General features: G+C 37.0%; 1 protein-coding gene across 1 annotated transcript; it reads right to left on the bottom strand.

Annotated features, from left to right (window-relative positions):
* Positions 1 to 11,089: 11,089 nt before the first annotated feature.
* Positions 11,090 to 26,830, bottom strand: LOC140242717 (T-box transcription factor T homolog). Its single transcript, XM_072322477.1, has 7 exons — positions 26,628 to 26,830; positions 22,035 to 22,299; positions 21,203 to 21,343; positions 17,786 to 17,847; positions 17,073 to 17,134; positions 16,035 to 16,205; positions 11,090 to 11,898 (listed from the first exon to the last, which is right to left on the bottom strand). The coding sequence occupies exons 1-7, from the start codon at positions 26,828 to 26,830 to the stop codon at positions 11,303 to 11,305; spliced, it is 1,500 nt and encodes a 499-aa protein (XP_072178578.1). The 3' UTR covers positions 11,090 to 11,302.
* Positions 26,831 to 27,509: the final 679 nt, after the last annotated feature.

Genomic DNA, 27,509 nt, shown 5'->3' on the forward strand with positions numbered 1-27,509 from the left:
TCTGTGTCAACACTGAACACCTGAGCTACCGAACGCGGCTGAAAAGGAGGAAGACTAATAGCCAAACCACCGTACAGGTGAAAAGCAAATTAAACGCTTGAAAAGGAAGGGAGTCAAAACGCAGCAGAGAACAAAGGCGCGACACATTCCAGACAGGACCCCCTCCTCCCCAAGTCCTTGTCAGAAAAATAAAAGGATGAACAACGAAAAGGTAGAAGAAGAAGAAGAAGAAGAAACTCAGGGGGACCTGGATTTATTCTCCTCCTTCTATACGTTGACTTAACAGAGGCTTAAGTCACTGCTCTTTTCTTGATACCATGTTTGCCCGGGTCAAACAGACCCTTCGCCAAAAACTTCCGCTCCCGATTTGCAGAATGATATGCGGAGTGATTGGGTCTACTACATAGCTCTGCAAGACTTTTTAAAACTTCAAAGATGGTTGACCGTTCGATCCGATTGTTTTGACCATTGCATGACAGATTGATTGCAATATTTAAAATGTTACTCATACATAGGCCAACTCTTTTTTTTTTCTCCTGTTTAAGGATTCAACCGGATGACAAATTGCCCACGCTTGCACAACAACAGTAAATGTGCGGTATCACCAAACATTTTCAGTTCATTGATTTTTTTAGCCCAATCTCGACAGCCTCACTTACGACCACATTTCAGATTCATGCAATAGCAGTCAACGGTGATAGGGAGGGTTTTGAATTTCTGATCGATCATGATTATGATGATTATAATTATTATAATCATTATTATCAATAATAATAATAATAATACATACAATTTCTATAGCGCCTATGATTATGATTATTATGATTATTATGATTATGATTATTATTATTATTATTATTATTATTATTATTATTATTATTATTATTATTATGATTATTATCATTATCATTTTCATTATTATTATTAACAATGATGGAAAAAAATCTCTTGAGGCCAGACAATGTGTGGAAAATTCTGTTTGTTTAAGGAATGAAACAACACGAAATACACGTATATTAGAATTTGAAACTGCAAAGTCAGCCAGCATGTCCTAAAAGGCATCTCATTGGGACTAACAGGAGATGATTATGCTAAACGATATCTTGATTTTGAAACGCCCCTCCCCAACAACAGCAACAGCAACAACAACAACAACAACAGCAACAACAACAACAACAACAACAACAACAACAACAACAACAACAACAACTAAGAGCAAGCAACATTTACTTCGTCTGGGAATTTGTATTATTGTCCTAATTTGACCGTCTAGGATCTATAATATGGGATCAAAGTATGGACAGTTAGTTGGCGCGCGACGACCGCCGCGCCGTGCTATACCAAAGCTCTCTAACGGCGACGCCACTGAATGACGGTATTAAAAACATGAATAGCATTCGCGAATGAATACGCGCACTAATCACCGGGCTTTACCTACAATAGGTGTGTGCGTGCAAGTGTGTGTCCTTGTATGCATAATCTGTCCATCACACACCTGCTGCGCCTTTTGATATGTTTTCTTGTTTATACGGACAGACGTCAATCTCGGATTTATCTTATCTGTATACGCATTTACACGTTACACTGTTCAAGTTCTTGATGCTTGAGGGGATGTAAATGTATGCACGTTTGCAAACCTTTAGTTATGAACGAGCGCATTCCTTTTATCAAAAAGGAATGAAATATCACCCATACATCGTTGAAATGATGCACGTTTATGGTAAGACATTTTCAATTAGAAATCTGTCCGCCAAATTTTCACTGTACGTTAATGAAACTCATTGTTCGCATTGGCTTTTCATCAAAGCGTTAGAGGCATTATTTAACATTATTTTACAGATAAAACAAAACCCACCTTTAGTGCTTCAAAATAGTTCTTCAATTAGAGTTAGGGATAGAAATAACCAATGTAAAAATGTTTATTATTATAATCAATTTGAAGTATTGTTAGATATACAAAATGTGAACAATAGCTGTAATAAGATTGTTTCTAGACTAAGCCGTATACAGTTATGGTTTAGTGTGAAAAATAGTGATTCTCCTTATATTTAAGGCTTTATTGCAAATTTTTTATATGGTAGGAGGTTTTGTGACACAACTGACCTGCACATACATATCATTATGCATCAAATGTGAAATCTCGAACGTTTTTTAAATCACTGCTCCCGATTGTAAACAGCACCGTTAATCAAAAACTAAATATAGCTCCGTTAGAAATTGAAATGAACGTGACATACAAAATAAGGTAAACTCACACGCACACGCACGTATATGAATATGTACGTATATATATATATATATATATATATATATATATATATATATATATATATATATATAGATAGATAGATATAGAAACGAAGAATCAAGAAATAAACTGGTAATGCATTTTTTTTTTTGCCAATAAAGAATGAGTTTATTCGGTGGCCTCCACCTTCTTCAGGAGTCTCGACAATGACGGGACGAAAATTCGAGTCGAATAAACTCATTCTTTATTGGCAAAAAAAAATGCATTACCAGTTTATTTCTTGATTCTTCGTTTCATAAACTGGTCGGTGATAGGTCAGAATGAAATCAAGTAACTAATGCAAAGAGGATCGAACTCGCTATATTGCAAGCAGTGACGCCACTCCAACTGATATAACTACCAACGGGGCTTAAATGAATTGATGTATACTTTGTAGACCATGACAACAGATATTGCCGTGTCTTCGGGACTTGTCTATCGCTGAAATATAGCACTTAACAGTGCCATAGAAGTTATATCTCTCCCTTGACACAATATTTTCTCTTAGCCCTGCGCGCTTCCTGAAAATGTAAATCCGTGGAGGGAGTTAATGTAACTCCCACGGAAATGTCAAGTGGTGTTAAATCATACCTCATTTATTTCATCATGTTATTTTAGATTCTTGGATACACACATTATATTAGAATAATGCTCATGTGGCATCTGCCTTTGTGATTTTACCTGAAGATTAATCTATTGCAATCTATCATGTTTGGAACGTATTTTTTATATGGTATGTGTGGTTGTCTGTTGTTTGCCAGTTTCTTCTCTGTTGTGAAGTTTGAACATGTATATATATATATGTATATATATAATGGTATTATTATCCGCGTGTTGGAATAAGAGCATGAAGACGATGAAGACAAACAAGTTGACATAATGCATTAGAATCCAACTTCATTTATTTGTAAACCAAATTTTCGACCCTTGCACGGATCTTCCTAGCTCAAACTCTAAGCTGACAACCAGGCGCGTTTCTTTGTTACTATTATTATTTATCTGTGCTGAGCTTCAAATACAAATATCACTGTTACCCTGAGGAACATCCGTGCAAGGGTCGAAAATTTGGTTTACAAATAAATGAAGTTGGATTCTAATGCATTATGTCAACTTGTTTGTCTTCATCGTCTTTATGTATATATATATATATATATATATCCAATTCATATATATTTTCAATATATATTTGCGCTATATAATATGGTATATAAAGTATGCCATATTATATATTATATATTATATAAAATATGTATAAAATTATATATTTTAATGTATATGAATTGGATATATATATATATATCCAATTCATATATATTTTCAATATAATACAAGATATTAGACTTGAAATTAGACTCTTGATCTTGTTCTCCCTTTAAATCGAGCTTTCGGCCTGTCATCAGGCCTTCATCAGGATCTACCAACAGAACACACATTACAATATTTGTCTAAATGGCATAATCATGTGCCATATCATATAGCGCAATGTCGTGTAATATAATAATGATCTTCTGAAGTATTACCTTTATATACACCAATCAATCATTTTCTTCAACACACTAAACATGTAAATAATCTCATCAACAGAAACATATCACGTATAAAAAAAATGAATAAATGAAAAAATGAAAACATAAATTCAATTCTTGTATCAAACTTCTGAAATGCTAAAATCATACTTTGCCTTCTTAGGCATAGTGCTTACATACAAAATGATTATATGTGTGTATACATACAATTATGTGTATCGAGTTATATTATTATATGTAATATTTCATATAACATTATGTCTATATGTCTCTCGCACTATATATACATATATATATATATATATATATATATATATATATATATATATCTTTATTTATGTATCTAGTAGATATATGAGATATATTCTATACTTACGTGTTCAAAAAAGCAATGTACCCAGAACTAACAAGGAAATAAAAAGTTTTTTTTTTTTTTTTTCGAGGAACAAAGTTCACTCGCAAGTTTTTAATGACATTTTCTACACGCGCTGCCGGGCAATTCAGACTCTCTCTCTTCAAATCGCCTAATTACGATTCCAACCCTTGTCCACCCTCATTGGCATATGTAAACTGAGGGAGTTAAACATTCAAAATGAGGCTTTTTGTTGACGTACATGGACGTGGAAGGTAAAACCTGCCATTCCAAAGAGAGCGTCGATTCGAGAGGAGAAAAGGTAAAAAGAGGAAGGGGTGGGGGAGAAGAAACAACATCTTTTGTGCGTGAGCGTCCGGGACGAACTAAATTTTCAGGAAATAAGTAAACGAAGTGCATGTGGAGTAAAGAAAAACGAAAAAATACCACCCACAAGTCGCCTTCCTATACTCCGCCATTCCCTACTAGTCTCTTTTGTGTCTTTAAAAAAAGATTTGACCCCCTCTGAATATTTTTTTTTCAAAGTGAGAATGGTTATTCTGTCTACTTGTGAGGTAAAATACAGAGCGCGAGGCCAATGAAGCAATTGAGAGCGTGGTGGAGTGAATGGGGTAAGAGTCGAAAGCCATTCTTCACTTTAATTGATGTTTTCACGATAAGCTTCGGTAGTTAGCGTCACAAAAGGATCACTTTAACTGTGATTGCCCCCCATGTAACAACTTTCCCCATTCAGCCTTTTCAAGTCCACTCCACTTATGCCTTTGCCGGTCCAGTAGACACTACAGCCCGCGGAGGTTTTTATTCCCCTCTTGTGTCCGAAGTGTGAACACCTTTAAACTCAAGCACGATTATGTATTAATTGCGATTATTAACAAGTCTGCCAAGGAGGTTTTGCTACAAATTTCAATATTTGTAAGAAATAGGCCATACACACAGAGACACGCACACACACACTCACACACACACACACACACACACACACACATACACAAAGAATCCTTGCAATGTAAATCATTCAGAGAGGATTATGCAGAACTAACAAATGGTGCTAGAGGTAAGGAAAAAAAGAGTCGTGTGGTGGTCAGAAATGAGCGTGTATTGGTTTCATTTCTGTCACGATCGCATTCATTTTAGGACGCCAAACAAGTTTCAGGTGGTTTAGTTGATAAACAAGTTGTCCTTTCTTTTCAGCAGAGGTGTTGATGCATTCATTATGACCTTTCGTGTCTCCTCCTCCCCCACCCCCTTCATTTTCCCCCCACCTCCACCATCCGACCCAATGAATTACCCCCTTTTTTGTCAGATAAAGGAAAGAGCTAAACAATTTCACATGTTTTGGTGTTAGTCTCTCACCTGGTCAACCTGGAAATTACCACCTCCCTGATCCCGTAACTCCAAAACATCTAATGTCTTTTGAATTGGTCGTCACGTGTCACCCAGTATGAAATAAGCCAGCTCACAGTTTGAAATTGTCTGTAATGACCCCTGAACTACAGACGTTTCAAAACAGGGATTTTATTATTATCATTATTATAAGTATTAGTATTAGTACTAGTATTAGTATTAATATTATCACCATCATTGTTGTATTATATTATATTACATTATATAATATAATACTATACTATATTATATTATATTATATTATATTATATTATATTATATTATATTATATTATATTGTATTATACTATATTATATTATATTATGTTATATTATATTGCTTTATATTATATTATATTATATATCTTAGATTATATCATAAATCTAATTATCAGTATTATTAGAGCAGTTAAAAAACAGTCAGGCAGAAATTGGAAATCTTCAAGCAAGTGCTACATAATTTGCTTTTGTTAATCTAATAAAAAAAATGATACACATGCCCCTGTAAATTTCGTTATTCACCTAGAAAAAACATGAATGTGATGATTAATAACATAGTTTTCATGAAAACTATCCAATTTTTCATATACCTCACTCACGAATTAATTGAAAAAGAAGGTCTACGAAGATCGATATCTGTACATACCTTACGCATATGCTCCTATTATCAATGAGTGAAATATACATACATCTTTGTCTTTTAAATAAGTAGGTAAAAAAAATACAATTCATCATTATTCTACCGGCTACTGTACACCAATCTTGAATCTTAAAGGGTTATGATTTTTAACCTGCAATCTCCATTCTCTTCACGTTATGCATCAGTACATTATGCATCAGTACACTTGTCAAAATGTCTCTGCTTTTGAGGAAATTATCAGTAATGATTTGACTTCTTGTACATTTGTATAATAGATTACAATGGTATATATAGTGAGAGTGCGTTATCTGCAAAGGTACAGGAAATGACGAAGGGATGAAGATCCCCCTTATCCCCCCCCCCCTCCCCCCCCCCCCCCTTTCGGCCACCGATGTCAGTAGGTCACCAAGCAGACAACGTCTTCAGATGATGCAGGGTTACGTATCGAATTCCAGTGCCCTTTTCTTTCTTTCATTGATTCCAACTTCGATTGTTACAACTCGCTATATACAAGTTAAAGGAAACGACTCTTCCCACACAATTGTATCGATAAAACTTTGAAGGCAAAAAAAAAAAAGAAGAAGAAGAAGAAGAAGAAGAAAGCAGAAAAAAGAAGGAATTGAAAGAAAAGAAGAGGAAAGACTAGGCAGTAAAAACGAGAGCGACTTATTAGTGCAGTGTTTAGCTAGAGTCAACATATACCAGCGTGAGATCGTGTGAAACACTGAGTAATTACGCAAAAGGGAAGGCGTTTCGGGTAAGTCAAAGCGTGGGACAATAATAAAAAAAAAAGAAGGTAAAAGGAGTGGACGCAGGTTGCTTATTGTAAAAGTGTTACAAAGTTTGAGTTAGTCATCGTGCAAATAGGTTGCAGGTGAGATGGTCAAATACAGAAAGAAAGAACAGGAGGCAGTGAAGAAGAAAAGAAGAGATGACCTCCCAGGAAGTAACTTGAAAGAAGAACGCCAGGCATCCAATGGATGATTAATTCTCGAATGAGTCGGTTTTGGTAAATAGATCACATGATAATGACTTATTTCAGATTCCAGGAGGTACGTGAAAAAAGAGAATTGAATTCAGTACTTATTGTCCTGACTCTCCTGATATTTTTGATGTGATATCTTTATGTTAAAGAAAAAATGACGTGGTTATTAAAGTACTACATTGTACTTTATGAATAAATGTGTAAGGAACGCATCGAAACACATCGATGTTAATTTGTGTCAGAGGTGTTTTCTTTTCTTTCTTTCTTTTTTCTTTTTCTTTTGCAGCATTGACCGGTTGGTTCTCTCTACCCCATGTATGTTAGTACAGAAATATAAATAGATGAAATTGTTAATATGTAAAGATGATTGCCGTAACTGTCTTTAAACAATACATGCATGCACACATACACGCATCAACACCTATATTTATAAGTTAATTATACTATAATGATATGCACACATACTCACATACAATGATGTCACGCAATGATGTATTTTGTGTTTGAGTCTATTTGTTATGTGGGTCTATCAATCATATTAATGAAAATAATATGATAATGATAATAGTAATAACAATAATAGTAATAATAATAATACTGATAATAATAACAATAATAATAAAAATACTCAGCATTATTATCATTATTATTATTATTATTATTATTATTATTATTATTGTTATTATTATTATTATCATTATTGTTATTATTATTATTATTATTATTATTATTATTATTATTATTATCATTATTATTATTGTTATTATTATTATTATCATTATTGTTATTATTATTATTATTATTATTATTATTATTATTATTATTATCATTATTGTTATTATTATTATTATTATTATTATTATTATTATTATTATTATTATCATTATTATTATTGTTATTATTATTATTATCATTATTGTTATTATTATTATTATTATTATTATTATTATTATTATTATCACCATCATTGACATTATATTGTGAAACTTATACCCCTCAAGGACGCATGAGAGTAAGACAAGACTCGACTATAACGACTCTGGTTAAGTTTCTGGTTCACATGAGTTCTCACATCATGAATGCATGCCGTCATGCAGGTGTGTGCATGCGTCATAATAGCCATAGAAAGTGCCACATTGTGCGTCACCGCTATATAGTGGCGGAGGAATAAGAGAAGTACATAATATGCGTCGATGCATTTAGGCTTATATGAACATTATCACTGTGCATCTTTAACTAACTGTCAAAGTTACATGATCACACACTGTAAATCATCGGTGTTAGATTTAACACCATGGGTGTTAAATCTAACACCGATCAAGTGTCAGTAAAGGACCACACCGACAGGTGTTGAAAGTGTTTTGTGATGGTGTTGAAAAGTGTTCACCTGGCACTTTGTGGTGTTAATTTGACACTAGCTGGTGATATATTCTGACACTGCGTTGGTGTTAATTCAATATTGACACCACATGGTGTTGAGTTGATATTACTGGTGTTAATTTCAATGGTATAACACCCGCCCAGATTCAATAAGGGACCACACCAACTGGTGTTACTGTGATGTAAATGTTTTCACACCTTTTTTTTCCCAAAATCAAGTACTTTATCGGAAAGTTCTTGATCGTTTTGTTAAAGTTCAAAATCAACAAGAAAAACAGTAACCAAGTAACCAGTCAAAAAGACATTTTCATACATTGAAGTGACACCAGGAGGTGTTAATTTAACACCAAAACTGAGCACCGAAAATTTAACACCAGCTCGGTGTTTCGTATTTAACACCGGACTTTTTGCAGTGCAGTAAGTTATACAGCAGTGTATCTTTGAAACATCAATATTAAATCAATGAATGTTGTTTTTAGACAAAGAAATAAAGAGATATGCAAATTATTCGGAGGCATTGGTATTATTTATCAGGATATTGTTTTCTTTATTTTGATCAACTTCATGCATGCATCACTGCGATTCTAATTTGCGATTCGTTCCTGTCTCTTTCACAAATATATTTAGACTCTATATACACAGAAGAACAAAATATATATACATTCGAATTGGTTTGGCTAAGATAAATACAATATTTATACAGAATAAACAATATGCCCTCATGAATAGCAAACGGAAAAGCTTTGAATTATCAACAATACCACCTAGTCGGCATTTTAAGGAAACGGAAAACAAAAAACTGGCACAGTATCTGTTCTTCATCCACAGCGCAATTACGATTGCATCTCCTTGCATTCCTATTGTTTACATTGGGTATAGGTATATCCACCTCATATAGGGTTCGGAGTGCTACACGTGGTATATAGTACGTAGTTCCTCAAAAAATACTCGCACTGTCTCACTTGTACACCGGATAATGAACCAAGTGGTTTGATTCAAAGATGTATAGAATAATGTCAACTTTTTAAGAGCAGACTGAAAAACGTGAATATCTATCTATCATGTGTGTGTCTGTGTGTGTGTCTGTGTGTGTCTACGCGCGGGCGTGCGTGTGTTTTCATGAATCGGCAGACGACTGACTTTATACCCGAGAAATGTATTCAACACTATTCGAAACAAATTCTTGCGGAGGAGAAAGAAAACACACGTTTTTCTTCGAGATGCAATATGTGTTACGAATGCGTTGATGATGCTTTATCACTTATATGCCGGTTCAATTCGGTTCCCCAAACTGCAAGGAGAGAATTGATTGTATCGTGTTACATCTGACACCTGCCAAACGTTTGTCATTAATGTTTGTTTGCTTGTTTGCTTTAAGTTGGCCTGTCCGTTACATGCCCTCAGTTTCACATGCCAATATCAAATGCTGTGGGGGAATCTTTGTCGGTTGCCCGTAATTTGTATAGCAGCCAGGAATCGGCATGCAGGGGCAGTTGTCCCTGAGTGTAGCAGAGAAAGTCTTGTGTATGAGATGAATCAGTTTTAGAAAATTGAGTAGATACTAGAGAGGTAACAAGGGGTTACCTCAAATGATCGCATAATAGCTTTGTATTGAAATATGAAATTGCAGAAATTTATGACACCAACGGTATTGGGAGTACAATATTGTCCACCTGCCCCCGAGAAACTTTCCCGTGAACAATCTTGTCAACCGTGCGAAAAATGAAGGCTGCTGCTGGTTGGACTTACAATATCGTCACTCTTCGGAGTGTACATTCGCACACACAAAACTCAACAAAAGAACGCAGAGCACATTTTCCCTAACTTAAGTACTGTACAAAGAAAACATTTACAACTTAGACTCACACTCATGTTAGAGATGTGAGTAAATACTTACAAGAACGAACGTGTATGGGACTATGCTTTCTCTTTGAAATGTCAGTCATGGTTTCCCCATGCAAGTATATGCGTGATAGCCCGCTACCACATGTCTAAATTGTTCAAACTTCGGTTTATACAAATACTAGGCCTACGTATTAAAGTTTTAAAAATCTGAATGTCATTCAACGTCCGTAGAGTGTTAGCCCAGTTCTCAACCGGATCAAAAATCAAGCCTCTTTAAACCACATCAAACCTAGAAAATGGTAGTATGTTATATAAGGTATCATTAATTATCTGACACTTGCTACTTAGAAAGGATGCAGCAGGCTTTGAAAACGTAGGTAAGTCACTACAAAATCTTAATTCACCTCTAAAATTACAATTGCAACACATTCACTTTGGAACGTTTTATTTTTTTTTTTCTTTACAGCGAGTCTACAATTAAGTGTTATATCAAATCCCATCTATTGTTCCAAATTAATCTTTGTGCGTGAGTTCTGCACATTAAGTAGCTTTCGGTTTTCACGAAGAAATACATCCAAAGCGAATCAACGACAATATAAAATAATTAGATAAGAGATTAGATCATTGAACTCAAGTACATTAGCGACGTTTATAAGACAACATCAGAGCAGAATGCATGAATGTTTGAAGAAGCATGTCCATGAAAATAAGTCATTCAACAAGCATTGCTAAATGATAACGAATACAAATCCAACTATGTAAAAATTGTATAGTCAGCGCCAAACCAAGATTTCTATGTTATAGAGTCATTCAGTACGACACCGCTCACATTTTTCATGTAGTAATGTTGTTTCTCTTTACTGCTTCTTTCCCTGTTTTTCCTTCTACACAGATGGTGGCGTTAAAGGGTTCCACGCAGAAGCACTTTTGCCAATGAGTTGATGAGAGGAGTTTTGATGATGGTGAGGCGTATTACAGCCACCATAGCCCGCCACATCCAAACCGACAGAGCTGTTTGTAATGTCCGTGGGGAAAGTGTCATGGTAGCTGGCTTGATGGCATTGCGCCGCGCTGGGCGAGGCGGTCAAGTCGTGTGCGTTACCTGCGCTAATTGGCGCCGATATCGGCGCCATGGCGGGATGGCTATCAGCGTTGGACACGGAGGCGGTCGTTATCGCAGCAGACGACATGCACGTAGCAACCGGCACGGCGCCACTAGAAGACGTAGTGGGGTTGTGATGGTGAGCGGCCGCGTGAGCGTTGCGGAAGAGACCAGACGACAGGTGCGATTGCGACGAGCTTACATGCGAGAAACCGCTGGTCGCTGCGGAGCTGGGCCACATACCCCCGTACTGGCTGCCGGCGGGCGACATGCCGTTAGCACCCGAAGTTGCGTTGGCCAAGGTTGACCAACCATCGGCGGCTAGTAGCGACAAACTACTGGAGAGACCGGGCGAGACATCCGTGCCGTAGCCCGTACCTATGAGAACAAGCAGCAGAGATTTCATCATTAACTTTGGAACAAACAAAAAAGGTGACAAAAAGTGTGACCTTTTTACTGAAGATATCGCAAACATTTTAGTGTCAATTTCATAGAAAATAATAGAAAAATGGGTTAATGGAACTCTATGCTCCATTAATTTGGAACACTCACAAAAGAATGGAGAGTTATCATTCATACAGTCATGACAAGTATAGGAGGGAAAAAGATTTATGTCGAAAAGTTGCAAAAAAAAATTACATGGTGCAATCAGTACATACTTTTGTCACGGCAGTTGTTACACTGAAAGTTGGTTACCGTTACACAAATTGAAAACACAGCACACACAAAGTAACTGACGAATATTTTGGTGGATTTCTGTTTACACAGTAATTGTTATGAACACGATTAATGTTTTTTTCTGTATTTCACTGTAGCAAGTTTTGAAGTTGTACATCTTTTTTTTAAGGGTGAATCTTTAATGGCAAGACATAATGAATAATAACTTCTTCAGATTCAAATCTAATGTGCATTACCTAAGACGACTGATCAGTTTCTGTAACAACCTACAGCTCAAGAGTACTGTCAGAAGGACTGCGTTACGTTATTATCTACATTGTATGTTCCTATAATGATCTTAGATACCAAAGCGATATTCTAAACGGAAAGGGCTGGAATCAGGTCTCAGCTGATGAGGATGATGACGCTACAAGGAATTCACTGCCTATCAATGTGGTTTTTCGGTCAGCCCAGTTGCGGCCTACGCCTGAACAGTCACAAACTATATGCAGTGAGACACTCGCAGATGGTCTCATTCGCGTGGTGGAAGGCTGAATAATGTTTGCCTTCCCTTCCAATATAAAACGTTTATAAACGAAGAGAAAGACCCACGCATTCCCACAAATTTGGAACTTGAAAACATACAGCTCCAAAACTGTGTCGTAAATCCTTTTTATTTGGTCGTGACTCACTCCCATTTGATCTCCGTGGAAGAGATCCCCCTTATATATTTTGTCTTTTCTTTTTGCGCCCGCGCTTTTGATGTCGTGCCGACCTATTGTTTGGTTGACAATGATTTTCGTTTTAATTGACCGGTGTAAAATAAACTTGAAAAGACTACGTCGCGTAATCGGGATTGGATTTTTTTCCTTCTCGCTTTTATTTTCACCTATCTCTTATCAAGCGGAATAGGAGGATAAAATGTATAGGGAGAAGCGAAGGACTCGACGCCTTTTCACGCGGTGTGGTATATTGAGCGCTGCCTCGAACACCCAGACGACACACCGAACTTTTATTTTATTAATTACGGCGGGGAAATCGTGAGATCAAAGGCTGCGGAGTGCGGAACTGCCTTGTTTTGGTCAGGTAATAGTGTCAACATAGCATCCCTGAAATCTATCCCTATTCTGCCGGGCGGAAATCGGGTGTATAATAAATTGCGGGCTCCAGATGGTTTACCTGTCTCTGTTTTCTTATCTTTTTCCCCGAATATCTCAATATGTCAAAGCTTAAAACGATTTGATTGTCCGTGCAATGCTAGATGGGACATACTTCTCCTATCATGGATGTTAAATCAATCGATATGACCCAATGCCGATGATACAATCGTATTACGAATCCCCGGGTACGAATCAAAACACGGACTGGCTTAAAATGGTGTCACCTTTAATGTATCTATAAAATGTGTGGACCGAAAGTTGGACGTAATATGATTGTAGTCAACGCTTGGTTGCATACTTTTGCCATTAGCAACCCAACGAAATGTTACGAAAAGCTGCTTTAACAGACCCGTTTTAAAATCACTGACAACCTAATCGTTGCTGTATAACAGTTTGGTTGGCATGTTTAGGTGTGACAAGACTATAGTTTAAACATGAACGGCGGTACATTACAGGCTTCTGTTCACTATTCGTATTTTTCGCCGAAAAGAAATTCATTACACCTCTGGAATGGTAACAAAAACGGACGCCGCACATAGACACAATGGGAAAAAGGCGATGCCAGCGGAATGACAATAATAAGACACACCTCATTCTGTTATCTTTGAAAGACACTTTAGCCAGCTTTTACACCACAAACAATCAAAGAAGAAGCTACACCGCAAACCACATTCTTTGCCTCCAGCCCCATACATAGCATTTACAGGCGAGAGTTCATCTTCAGTGTATTCTGATTAATTCCTACTTCGATTGATTGATAATTGGTTTTCGCTTCAGTTTGCTTTCTTTTCAACTATATATCATTGCAAAAAATAAAATCATCAGACAGTTTTTGATGGCATGTAAATACATATAGAGATCAGAAGTATTTACTCTATCGGCTCGAGTTTATTTTACCATGTTATGATATAATCGTCTAGGTTTTTTTTTTTTTTTGGGGGGGGGGGGGGTAGGGAGCAGGATGAGTGTGTGTGTGTCAAAGAGTGTTAAAGCAATGTTTTAAAGCAATTCATTTATAATTGACTCCCCATTTCGCTAATGAGGTAGGTATTCATTCTTTTGTTCATCATAAATGTGTCAGCTTTGACTTTAGTTGTTGTTTTTTTTTAATGTTTCCCTATAATCATTCACGGGCAGAAATATTTATAGTCTCCCGACCTCCTTTGTTTCGTTCTCTTCCAGTAAAATGTTTAGTCTGTCAAAAAAAAAAAAAAATGCTTCGACTGCAGTTGCGTTGATCACATTATAAAACAGATAAGGCTGCATGGTACTCATATGTCCTAACTTACTAGTAAGTGGTGCAGAATTACGAGCAATTAAGCGCAAAATTGTATATGACAATGGCACCGTAGCTAGGACGAATACTTAAATTCATTTGTGTTTTCTTGTAAAAAAGAAATTGTCGTGAAGTCTTCCCTATCACTTGAAAAATGGCTTTCTGACTAAATATATTTACCAAAAAATTCATCGAGGTTGCCTGATCTTTTTATGATCCCGCGTTTGCATTCGCTTTGACGTCACTTGTTTACCACCGACACCACCTAAAGATTTTGTATTTCCGCTTCTACCAAATTTTACGGCGTTAGGTTTACGATACCCTGACATTGTTGTTTAGCCAAAGTGGTTATGCTGTTACTAAAAAAGACAGAAAAAAGTGCAGGCCCCCCGTGCGAGATATTCCCCTAGTCCCACCCGCGAATGCCCATGTAATTCACCAGGCTTGTAAGTGTCGATCTTTTAATGTTTCCACTCGGGGTATAGAAAGCGGACGGGATCACTCGCTCAGATTCCATTCATGACTAGAGCGAAGCACAATCGTTTGAGTTTTATCCCCCTCTTAATCGTACTCATAGACTCAGATGAAGAATTGACCAACGTAATAATAGTGTAGTGTATGCGCTCGTCATTCAAACCCTTTTACACAATTTTGATGACAGCCGCGTTTTGGGTCTGGCAGCTCGCAGCTGCGGAGTGCTGTGTACATCATCAACGAGTGGTATAATGAATACAGGGGGGCGTTTCATCAACGAGTTCGTCGGAGGTTTTCACCGACGAATTTGCTATCAGCCAATCAGACGCAAGGATTTACACTGACAACTGTTAAAAGCTAATGAAATCCTTGGTCTGATTGGCTGATAGCAAATTTGTCGGTGAAATCTCCGACGAACTCGTTGATGAAACGCCCCCACAATAATGTCTACGCTCTGTCGTCCGAGCATTGTAGATTTTGATAACTTTATTTGGTAACATTTGGAAGATGAAATTACAATTATTAATGTCGTAAATAACAGTGACTTAATAACACATTTGCAAGTGAAATTACAGACACAAACAGCTGTAAAACAGGAAAGTTAACAGATGACAGTCAGAGATAGTTACTGAGACACACAGAACCAAACAAACGATTAATTCAAGTCAGTCATGGACTCTTTAATATCATTGTTATTCAAAAGTTGTTTCACGCGATGAAGAAACCACACTCAGCACAATAAAGTTATAGAAACTATTTGACAGCAAAGCAGAAGGCAAAAAAAAAAAAAAATCCAAAACGATAACCATGATACATGCATACTGAATATAACGACACCAAACAACAAAGACAAAACCGAAAATGGCGACAAAAACATTTTCAATAAAACCAGTGCGTTGGTAAAGAAGAATGTGTGTACCAGTATATTAAGATCTTGTTGAACGTACCAGGTGTGGAGTACTTCTGGTGGTAAGGTGGTGGAGGGTATGGGGAGGCGCGGTGGCTCCGTAGCCCGCCGTACCGCTCGCAGCCCGCGTGCGACGGAAGACCGAGGGAGGGGGCGAACTGGTGCGGAGTCGGGCCGAACGCTCCCGAGCTAGGCAGGAACCAACCGCCCACTGAGTTGTATGTATCAAGAGCAAGAATTTCGGGAGTAAAAAAGAATTGAGCAAATATCTGCATTGACTTCTAGAATAAACGGCATAAAAAGCAGCCTGTCAAACAATATCTTGTAAGAATTGATTAGAAAAGGGTCCGAAGAGACCTTCGTGTCCAATCTAAGAATTCGATAAGACGAACGTGTTTACAGAAGGCAATAACCCTCAGTCTTATACAGACGAAACTACGAAAGAGTCGAGGATGAAAACGTGCTAGTCATTTTGCTTTACATGATTTTACATTTCAGTTATTGATGAAATAAGAGAAAGGAAGCTCCTTCTTTATACATTTCTTATATTACGCTTCCTTATAGCTCGTTTGTTTTTCTTTCCAACCAAATATTTTACCTCTATAAAATCAAACGAGACATTCAACACCTCAAAAGGAGGATTAAATCCCATGAAGAGTAGAATTACTATCTATAACAGAAAACAGATGCTTGTATAATGGGGATTTTTTTTTAGTTGTGTAGATTGGGGTCGATAAAATAACACATTTTTAGATATGTATCATAACTTCTCATCACTAGTAGGCCTATAATAGTTCGAAAAACAACAGGGTAAAGACAAACTAATAAACATTTCATTAAACCTTTTCAGCCAGTGTCTATGACAGATGTTAATCGAAGAAATTGGATCCGAATACAAGTAAACCCCGAAAACTATTACTAACGACAAAATGCAGACTAGCATTTACATATTTATAGCTTGGCTTATGCTTTACATCCTCTTAGAATTACCACATACAATAAATCATCAATTATCAACTAGCGACAGACGATGTAAGTCAATAGTACTGCGATTTGACAGCTATCTTATCATACTCACACTGTGGGTATCGCGATCCCTGAAGATCGTGGCTATCGTCAAACAGCTCGTGTCCCTCGTTTCTGTGGAAGGATAAAGATCGAATCGATTGTTGACATCGAGCGATATATGGCTTTTGACTTCGAGCGATATCTAGGCTTTTGTTTCAACTATATTGCTGTTGTTGCACCATTAATATTATAGTGTGAGACTACATTTTGTCGAACTACGATACAGGTAATTAAATTTCCATGACGGCTGTCTATATCGTACAATCCGGTCGTACAATGCCTGCATTAGCTGTCTTTTCTAGATAATCATACGAATACTTATTTTGCAATATCATCAAGATTGCACCTACGAAAGGAAATGTGTAAACCGAATATCACATCGAGTGGAACAGAATTTATCTACGGGATGGTCGTGGTGACTTCGTGTAGGAAAACATGTGTCTTTGAATGTACACCACACAAGCTCAAGATATCGGTCCGTCATGGTAAAATAACAAGTTACCGGAGTACGTCTTTTAGCAGGTGACTATAAAAGGACATACATGACGAATGTGTATAAGTTTGAATTCAGTTTTCATCAAATATCGGCAAACCACCGGCTTCTTTAGCAACTGCGTATACCAAGTGAATCAACTGCGAGGTGTTATTTGTTAAAGACAGTCACCAGTCAAAAATATAACAAACAAAATCTTACATTTGGAAGCATCTTGATAAAATACTCACTTGTCTTTTATGTCGAGGAAAGCCTTGGCGAAAGGATTGTATTTGATTTTCAGCTGAGTGATCTGAAAAGAGAATGAAAGAAGATATGATAATGATATGATATGATATATTATGATATATCATAATGTATAATAAGCACGAGAGAAGCCATAATGTAATCCAAAGCACGGACTGGCATTTCTTTTTGCTTTTGTTGGGATATTATAGGTACAATGTATAATGTGTTCGTATTTCGATGGACATATTACACAATTACACCGGAAATTTCTCTCTTTTTTGGTTCATATCCAGATATAAGAAGAAAATTCGTCAAATGTAAAGTGACAGATTTGTACCGTACATATACAGACAGAAGCACATACACTACATATTTTTTTTTCTCTCTCTTTCTACGTCCCTCTATATTATCTTCCCTGTGATAAAGGAAATATTCAATCCCATTAATGTGGTTTTCATGAATATCTTTAACTGTCGAAATGATGAATGATTCACACATCCCTTCGAAAATCATAATTATCCACATTTTTTCTTTTTTTTTCCTTATTGGTGTGAACTTTATGAAAAGCCTTTTCTGCTCCATCGTTAATTGAACTGTATTAACTGTATTATTCATATTGATTTCCCTCCTATTATTAGCTCTGTCAACTTGTTGTTGTTGTTGTTGTTGTTGTTGTTGGATTTCCAAAGGCTTTATTCAGTGTATATGATTTCATATTCTTCTCTTATCCCGGACTTTTCATCTTGCATCATTATGTCCTCTCATTTTCTTCTTTTTTTTTTCTTTTTTTTTTTTGACAGGCAATGGTTACATTGTTATTTTTGTTTATGAGGGGATCCATTGGTTTAGTTTTTGGAAAGTCGGGTCAATCAAATCGTCAACGGCACTCCATCGCTTTCGCGTTTGTGCTTGGCTTGGACCGTGTATAACCAACTTCGTTGACATCCTAAACCCTCATTCCCTCCTTTTTCCAACCCTCCTCCCCCTCCCCCTTCTCTATCCTCTTTCCCTCTCCCGACCCAACCACGTATTGACATCCCAATAAAGAGCTTTCCTTGAATGCGCGATTGTCGCCCAAATTCGTCGCATTGTCCACCGATAAATCCACACCAGACATCTAAATGTCCGCCCAATAGGGATGAACCTTTACGCGATTTTAAAGCCTGCCAGAGATTGAGCGGCACTTTAATTCCGCGTGCTCTGTACAAAGGGGCTGAAAATGGAAAAAGGGAAGGATGCCAACGAAAGCTGCCATAATCATGCTCCTTAAGGGTATAGGGGCGTTTTATTGTTATTGCACTTCTGTTGTTGTCTATCATAGGAATCGCTGTGCAACGCTTCCTTTGGCGGGGTTAAAAAGAGATCAAAAGAAGTCTCTTCTTCTTTTTTATAGGACAGAGAGAGAGACGATGTTACGAATTGCCTATTTTCGTTATTTAACATAATCTGGACATAAAAAATAAAAGAACAGAAACTGAGAAGCGTCGAAATCAAACTAGCATTCTACTTGCATCGCCTTGGGTGTAACATAAGGGGAAACAGAGCGTCAAATGAGAGGTGTATTTCCTAGGACACGTTGTTTATCACGCAGACATTACACATTGATGTATGTGTAGTAAAAGCGTATTAGCTTGCAAAAGCTAACACGAAAACCGAAAATCGATATCCGAGGGCAATGACATTCCCGTATAATAGTGGGTGGGTTGTTACAATGCAGTGATCGCTAATTACATTCTCCTCTCGTAGTATTGATAGAACGGCTCTGGCATAACTCCTTTCCCTACGATTTTTTTTTTTTTTTTTGTGTGTGTGTGTGTTAAAAGTAGTCGCAGCGTAAACGTATTCGCGTATTTCATGTTCAATCTATTAGGATCCCTTTCACACAGAATATGCACGAACAACATTCTCTGTATTTACACGCCACACTGAATACACAAAGCGAAATGATTTTAATGCGTTATTATAACAGTCTGAGAATTAATTGATCAGAAATTGTCTCTGAGTGAAATGATGAAAGATGACCAGAATGAACATGCAAAGCCAAATATCACATTTCATGAATCGAATGCTGATTAATCATTTCAGTCAAGTGGAACAAACCATAAGAGAACTGATAGCGTGTGATTGCTATCCGGCAAAGACAACCTCTTATTTTCAAGATAATGTTATATTATCTAACGAAGAATCTTTGTCTTAATCTCTCAATTCATTACAGAGGGAATCATATTCGCGAGCAAAAAAAAAAAAAAAATCCAAAACAAAACAAAACAAAACAAAACAAACAAAACACCAAAATGTTGATGAAATTATAGGCGAACATATTTGATGTCAATTCAGAACATTTTGAAGGATCGAATTGCTGTTGAAAATACTTCTATTTTAAAATACTTATCCTTCCTATAGAAGCGTTTTCCCCTCCGAATAAGCATTATGCATTAAAATTATTATATGTTTTGTCAGCATTCAAAAAGACAATTTATCGCTGTCTTTGATGAAATTAATGCGCATGAATATAATGTTCTCAAAGAAGATGATCGCTGAAGATCATTTTGGATTTCAGAGAGCAAGTCTATCTGAAGCCTTGCTCAATAAGTGGATTGCGGTGTTTCCACTGTTTGTTCGGTTACCATGGAAACGGTGTGTATGTGTGTGTGTGTGTGTGTGTGTGTGTGTGTGTGTGTGTGTGTGTGTGTGTGTGTGTTGAAGAGTTATCTACTTTATGTCATTGATTCATTGATAGTAAGCTCGTTCGTAGTTGGGCGATGACGGCATAAAGTAGCTCCTACCGACAGATCGAACTTGGGAGTTGACGTTAGTCGGCATGACTGGTATAAAGCGGGATTGTAACAAGAATCTATTCGGATTATAGAATTGTTTATTCAACATTAGCTACCGTTGATCTCCACTTAAACAAATGCGTATTTTAGAGCTATAGTTTTTCTTTCTCCTTCTAACTAATCTGTCTATTTCTGCAAGGGTTTTTTAAAATCCGTTTTCATGTGTGGCATGTTCCGTGAAGTTACACTGTCACCATGGTCACGCCGATTCTATCTCATATGTTCTAAAATATAAGTTTAAGTTGATTTGGTGAAATCAAGTATTCGCCTTCTTTAACAAAAAAAAAAAAAAAATCTCCTTGATAACTTCGATCAATGGTCATTATTGCTTGAGCTGTACTAAACTTCACGTACGAACAGCGTACTTCAACTTCAATATTTCTCATAAATGTGTTGTAATTAATGCGAAGGCCGTGACAAAAACACGATCAAGTACATCCGTTGATAATGACTTTGAGGACAACGATTTGCTATCAAGCAAACACATAATCAACAGCACACATCCGTTATGACTAACGGAACGCATCAATGAAACTGGCAACACACACTTCGTGAAAATAAAAATAGACTGGTGATACTCACATCTTCGTTTTGATACGCTGTGACGGCAATGAAGCGTGTTTCCTGAAATGAGTAGCTGCCAACCAGTCTCTGTTTCTCCCTTCCCCCAACTCTGATGATGTGAATTCTGGGCTCGTATTTGTGAAGGGAATTCAGCATCACCTATGACGTCACAAAAATTAAAGGAAAAATTTATCATTTTGATAAATTATACTTGTAATCAGTTGTATAAATTCCATGTAGCTCGCAAAAAGAAAGAAGATTAAATAAAATAATGTACCACCATGCATTTATACCTAATGTCAACAATTTTGAAAAAAAATGTATATGTATTTATTGGGGGTAAATCGATATAAAGCAAATAAAAAGACGAAAATGATTTAGTTGCGGATGCCATGCGAAGTTGCATGTTGATACAGTTGTTTACTTTACTGAATAATTGGAAAATCTTGAACTATCTTATCCGATTTCTTAACTGAGAAAACAAAAACCAGTAAACTTTCTGTCAAATTTTTAAAGCACAAATAGGGTATACCAACTAGATCATTGGTTGTAAAAACAAAACAAAAAAAAATTAAAACAAAAACAAACACAACAACAACAGCAATTCATGCAATAACTTCGTGGCATACTGATATGACGTAGAGTTGGAACACTCAAACAAGTCATTGATAATACTTTGTAAGAGTTATGCAGCTTTTCAGGTTTTCACGCATATTTTTTTTTTCTTTTTGTAAGTTGAATATTGCAAGTGGTAATGTGCCTCCGAGGTAAACACGACGTATACAATGAACTTATCGTGAATGAATCGGTGTATACATAATTATATAGTATGAATTCTTTTTTGACGCACCTGTCCACTGCCGTTCAGTTTGTTGGAGAGCTTTACTTTGCTGAAGTTGACCGCTTGCTTCATCCAGTGCGCGCCAAAGTTGGGCGAGTCCGGGTGGATGTAGGCGGTGGTCGGAGGGGAGGCGTCGGGCTTGCCCCCGGGCACCCAGTCGCCGTTCACGTACTTCCAGCGGTGGTCGTCGGCCGCCGAGAAGTCCAGCAGCACCGAGTACATGGCGTTCGGGTCGAGGCCGGCGATGCTGATAGAGAGGACGGGGAACATTCGCCTGGGGGAGGTCGCAGGAAGAAGGAGGAGGACGAGGAGGGGGACGAGGAGGAGAAGGAGGAGGAGGGGATAGGGTAGAAAGAAGGTGAAGGGGACATGAAAATAATTCTCAATCAAAGAGCACATTACACAAAATGATATCCTAAAAGTTGACATCAAAGTTAAGTCAGAAAATCAAACTTAAGTCTCTGGCCTACCTGACTTACGTTTGATTTTCTGACTATTATATTTGATTGCATCTTTCTATAGGGTCAATTTTAATGATATCACTGAGTGTTACAGAAATAGTGTATAAAGGTGATGAGGATGATTTCAAAACGCACCAATGCCTGGCAGCATGACTGGTGGACACATAGCATGCTGGCATGGAAGCATCGGGGTTTTTTTTTTCTCCCTTGTGCTTACGGCATTTATTTCTATAACATACCTAAACTTTTTAAATATCACTATTTATATCTAAAAAATAGGCCTATTCCAATTACCATATTACGCCTGATAACTACGAACAGAATACATTTTTTTTTTCTGCTTCCTTAATCTGTAGGCCTATCGACGTACTCAGTGAACATGTCACGAAAAATGAAATGTTGAAATTATTGCCATGTAAACAAAGTCATTTGTATCAATCATCCCCAAACTGTTTCTAAAATCTAATATATTTTACACAGGGACAGTCTGCGAGTTGAGAAACACTAAGATTGCCGCTGTATTTCTCATTATGTCTGTTATTATCTCCGTGCAGAGAGGCAAACGTTGATTTCAATATCTTTGGTCAAAATATACGAATGTGATTCACGATGCATCCATCATTTTTTTTCTATTTCACAATGTTGCAAAGTTTGCAGTTGGATCATAATGTTTGGAATCTCTTGGGGATTGGAGTGGGTAGTTTAACCCTCCAGTTTTGAAAATAGTGGAAACAATGATGTCGGGGAAAAGGATAACATACTTAGTTGAAGTTTAAATGAGGATATTTAACAGGGTATGAAGTAGACTGGGAATATAAGAGGACAGTTTCCGCTTTAAGTTTATCGTGACAAAATTACTAAGAATAAACAAGTGTTTTAAATCATCTTCAATCTCTATTCTTACAGTACTGCCCCGACGACTTCTTGGAATCAAAGATGAATTCATATACGTCATAATATAAAACACGTCAATGATTTTGAATCATAGATTGCAGCGATATGTTTGGTTATTGTGTTCATACTGTCAATGAGAGCTATAGATGAAGTTCATTCGATTGCTTGTTATTTTCTTTCCAAAAAAAAAAAAAATCCTGTAGCTGTACAATGAGTCAGATGCAATGAAATTATATCAATTATTGACCACAACCATAACGCTGCCACATAAAAGTGGATAACCCGACTGGAAGTATACGTACAATGTAAGACATTGTCATGGAATGGAGTACAATTTTTCTCTTCTTTTGTAACGATTTTTTGTTTGTTTGTTTGTTTGTTTGTTTGTTTGTTTGTTTGTTTGTTTAAATGGATGGTGTCTGTGCGGGAGGGGGACCAGAATCTTGTAATCTACTTCAGATCAATCCTCACCTAAGCTGATGTTGAAGTTATTCTTTTTTCAAAGTCTATCAGGTAAGTCGACTGATAATCTACTGTTCATCAAACTTCGTAAATTTCAGAGACATATGGTTGATATGCATTTTGCTTCTGACAAATGTTTAATTAATTTTATTCAATTCGTATTTCGTACTTTTTAAAAGAATGACGCAATTCTTAAAAAAAAAAAACAAAGTTAACTCATAGTGGCGATGATGACAAAACAAAAAGAATGAAGAGATGCTTAAATTAAAGCATAAACAAACGTAAATTTCAGGTAATCAATAGTTTTAATGAAAACTACCGAATATTCCCCTACTGAAGCACACCATGGGTGCTGAAGGAAAACACTCAGATTATTTAAATTCATGAATTTCTTCCGTCGAGATGTTTTCATTGCAACTGATTGACAAATTGCCCTACATCGACGTAAATAAGCACTGAATTGATCAGTGTTTTTTAGTAGTAGCCATGATAAAAAAATCATGGGCGTACATACTCGAGCAGGATTCGAACCTACGACCTCCTGATAACCGTAGGTTCGAATCCTGCTCGAGTATGTACGCCCATGATTTTTTTATCATGGCTACTACTAAAAAACACTGATCAATTCAGTGCTTATTTACGTCGATGTAGGGCAATTTGTCAATCAGTTGCAACACTCAGATTGATTTAATACCATCCTTTCTATAGTTTAATAAGTCTTTCTTTTCAAACTTTGAACAGAATTGAACCGTGTGCAAACAGTGCTAAGTTAAAAGTATCACACGTGCTAATTTGTCTGCTCTCATTTCGCGCTCGTCTAGAAGGAAAGTTACAGGGAGATCCTTGTATATTGTGTGTGCAGACGTACTCCTCGCCCATTCGCTTGCCTTTGGGAGCTCGTAGGTTGCCCGCGGGTGTCAGTTTTCACAACGATGTGTGTAAGTTTTCTTTTTGATGTTTAATCAGTTGCAAGTGGCGGAAACAGGTTGATTTGGATTTGGTGTTGATCTACGGGAAGACACTGTGCATGCAGCGATAACCCCCATCGCGGGGGATGAACATTAAGTTTGATCAACGAAGGCAGTGATCGAATACGTGCTCGACAAACAATGTGTAAAGGGGGAATAGATTGATATTCAGACTTGCTTCAGAATGGTCGAACATTAAGACGAAGCATAAATGCTCTACGGTAGCGAGTGTGAAGCGCTTTTCACTTATATTCTTGAAGATCTTGAGCAGATTAGTTTAATTCGCTATGTTTGAATTAAGTCGTCCAATCTAATCGCGACAGTTATTGCTTTATTGCAAAGTCAATTTGGAAATGAGTAAAAAAAAAACGCAAGATCTAAAAAGAACTGTTTTGACATGTTTTGTACAACCATTTCCAAGTGGGCATGAATTTCTTAGGAAGTATATCAGTATAAGATCAATGAAATTAGGAGAACGACAGTCGAGTCTCACGTGATATAATAAAATCATTGATATGAAGGGGTCGGTGCAATATAGTGCTAACCCACACAATGGTCATTTTGAGATAATCGCCGTTGAGTGTTTGGAAAGTCTATACATTGTACATGAATAAAACATGAATGCATGCATTTTTTTGCCATCTTATTGGTTGAATTCATTTATGATATTTTCAGGGAGGTTAGAGTGAAGGATAAGGATCATGAAAATGCATGTAACTCAATTTTGACAAAAGTGTGGGTTAGCACTTTATTGCACCGACCCCTTCATATATTGATTTCGATGCACTGAAATCTCAAATAATTCCCTGGCAGTATTCCATATAACATTAATCGAATATATATATATATATATATATATATATATATATATATGTGTGTGTGTGTGTGTGTGTGTAAAGAGAAGCAAACTATAATAGCGTACTAATCGGAATATTACAAGGTACTTAATAAAATTGTACCTACTATCGTGACTATATTGTCCACCTTTATAACGCAAGACTAATTCTCATGTCGTTCAATTCTACAAGAGTGATGTGAAAGAGTTGCACGACAATGGTGGAATGTAATGAATCATTGATAAGATATAAAATGCCGTTCATAACAAATGAATTAAGTATAGAGTATTGATGCCATGATTCAATCCCAGTGTTTTCCGACGTTTCTTTTAGCTCTGAAGAGATGAAAGTTTCATATTTCCTACGTAGTAGAACATTTACACTTAAAGCAATAGCTGACAGACTCATGAACAAAAATTTTAACATCATATTCGGATTTCTGCGCGAATTACTCAGAGAAACATGGAAGTTTGAATATCTATTCTTATATCTATTCGTATATCTATCTGACAAAAAAAAGAGAGAAAAAAATATAGGGAGACAAATATTGCCAGTCATTGCAACAGGCGAGGAGATTTACTCTTTGTGCGACAAGCCTATGTAAAAGCTTGTTACGTAAAGACCAATCATTCTGCTGTTGGAAAAAATGGAAACCAAGACTGAATGAAACAAACTCAACACCCACAAACACACACACAAATATATTATAAATGATACCCCGTCCAATGGTATTGCAAAAATAAAGACTATTTAGAGTTTATCTCCATCGTCAGCAACAGGTCTGTCATACATTAATTTTGTCTGTCCATCCAATTTAAACAAAATTTCAAAACTAATTTGATATAAGACGTTCGTCCCAATGCATTGACTATTACTTGACCATCATGGTGCCTCAAATCGACCCTTTTGAAGGTTCATTGAACAATTTTAAAAATGAATTGAGTATAAAAGTGAGTAAAATATAGGAGAGTAAAATCATACCTTCCACTCTTTGTGACTATCATCTCATTGGTTAGCTTGTGGAATTTCTTCCAAAGTTCGGTCTCCTCCAGGCGAACTTTCAGCCCCTTCTCGCTGGGGTCCCCTTTCTCGCTCCCTCGGTTCATCTCGGACTGTACGGCGTTTAGCAGGTGCGTGATGTTGTAGTTTGGGGCGCGGAGAGCTTCGGCGCTCATTGCTGGCATAGTGGCGGTGTTGGGTGCGAGTCTCTAGCGGCGATCGCTGCGAAGCTTTGCATGCGAAGCGCGCAACGATGGAAATGTGGTTGATCCTGGAATATCTTCAACTGCTCTCAGATGTTCCTGACAAGATCCTTGCTTACAGTTCGAGGAATGTGGCAGAAAAAGTAGTAAAGAAAATCAATTTTGTCTGGTGGTGCATTTGACAACATTCGATGAGTCCAAAATTAGCCAATTCAATTGAGAGAGAGAGGAGCAAAATATACCCTTGAACGTCTAAGTGCTCGCTCGAAGTAAATCGAAAAGTCAAGTATCGTTTAGAAATTGAGGTATTGATCCATAAAGCTCCACCAATGTCATCAAACGAAGTCGAAACGCAATTAAATTGCCGTTGTCGCTGGAGTATGAGCAGGCGACCTAATATAAGTGGTTAAGTTTCAGTGGTGCCGCCAAGTTTTTATAGGAGGTGCACCGGCGCAGTTCGGCCTATAGCTTGCGAGGGGTCCATAAACTTCAAGTCGGTGAACACGCTTTCAAAGGGCGCGGGTGAGTCAGAGCCCTTTTATCGTCAACTTCAACAGAACTACCCACTGAACTTTTCCTCGACTTTGCACCTCACTGCCGGGGCTCTGAAGTTCTACGTCAGCCGCAGTTCAAATACGAAAAGTAACTTTCTGACCGACAG

This window comes from Diadema setosum, chromosome 19, assembly GCF_964275005.1.
Source record: "Diadema setosum chromosome 19, eeDiaSeto1, whole genome shotgun sequence".
Lineage (NCBI taxonomy): Eukaryota > Metazoa > Echinodermata > Echinoidea > Diadematoida > Diadematidae > Diadema > Diadema setosum.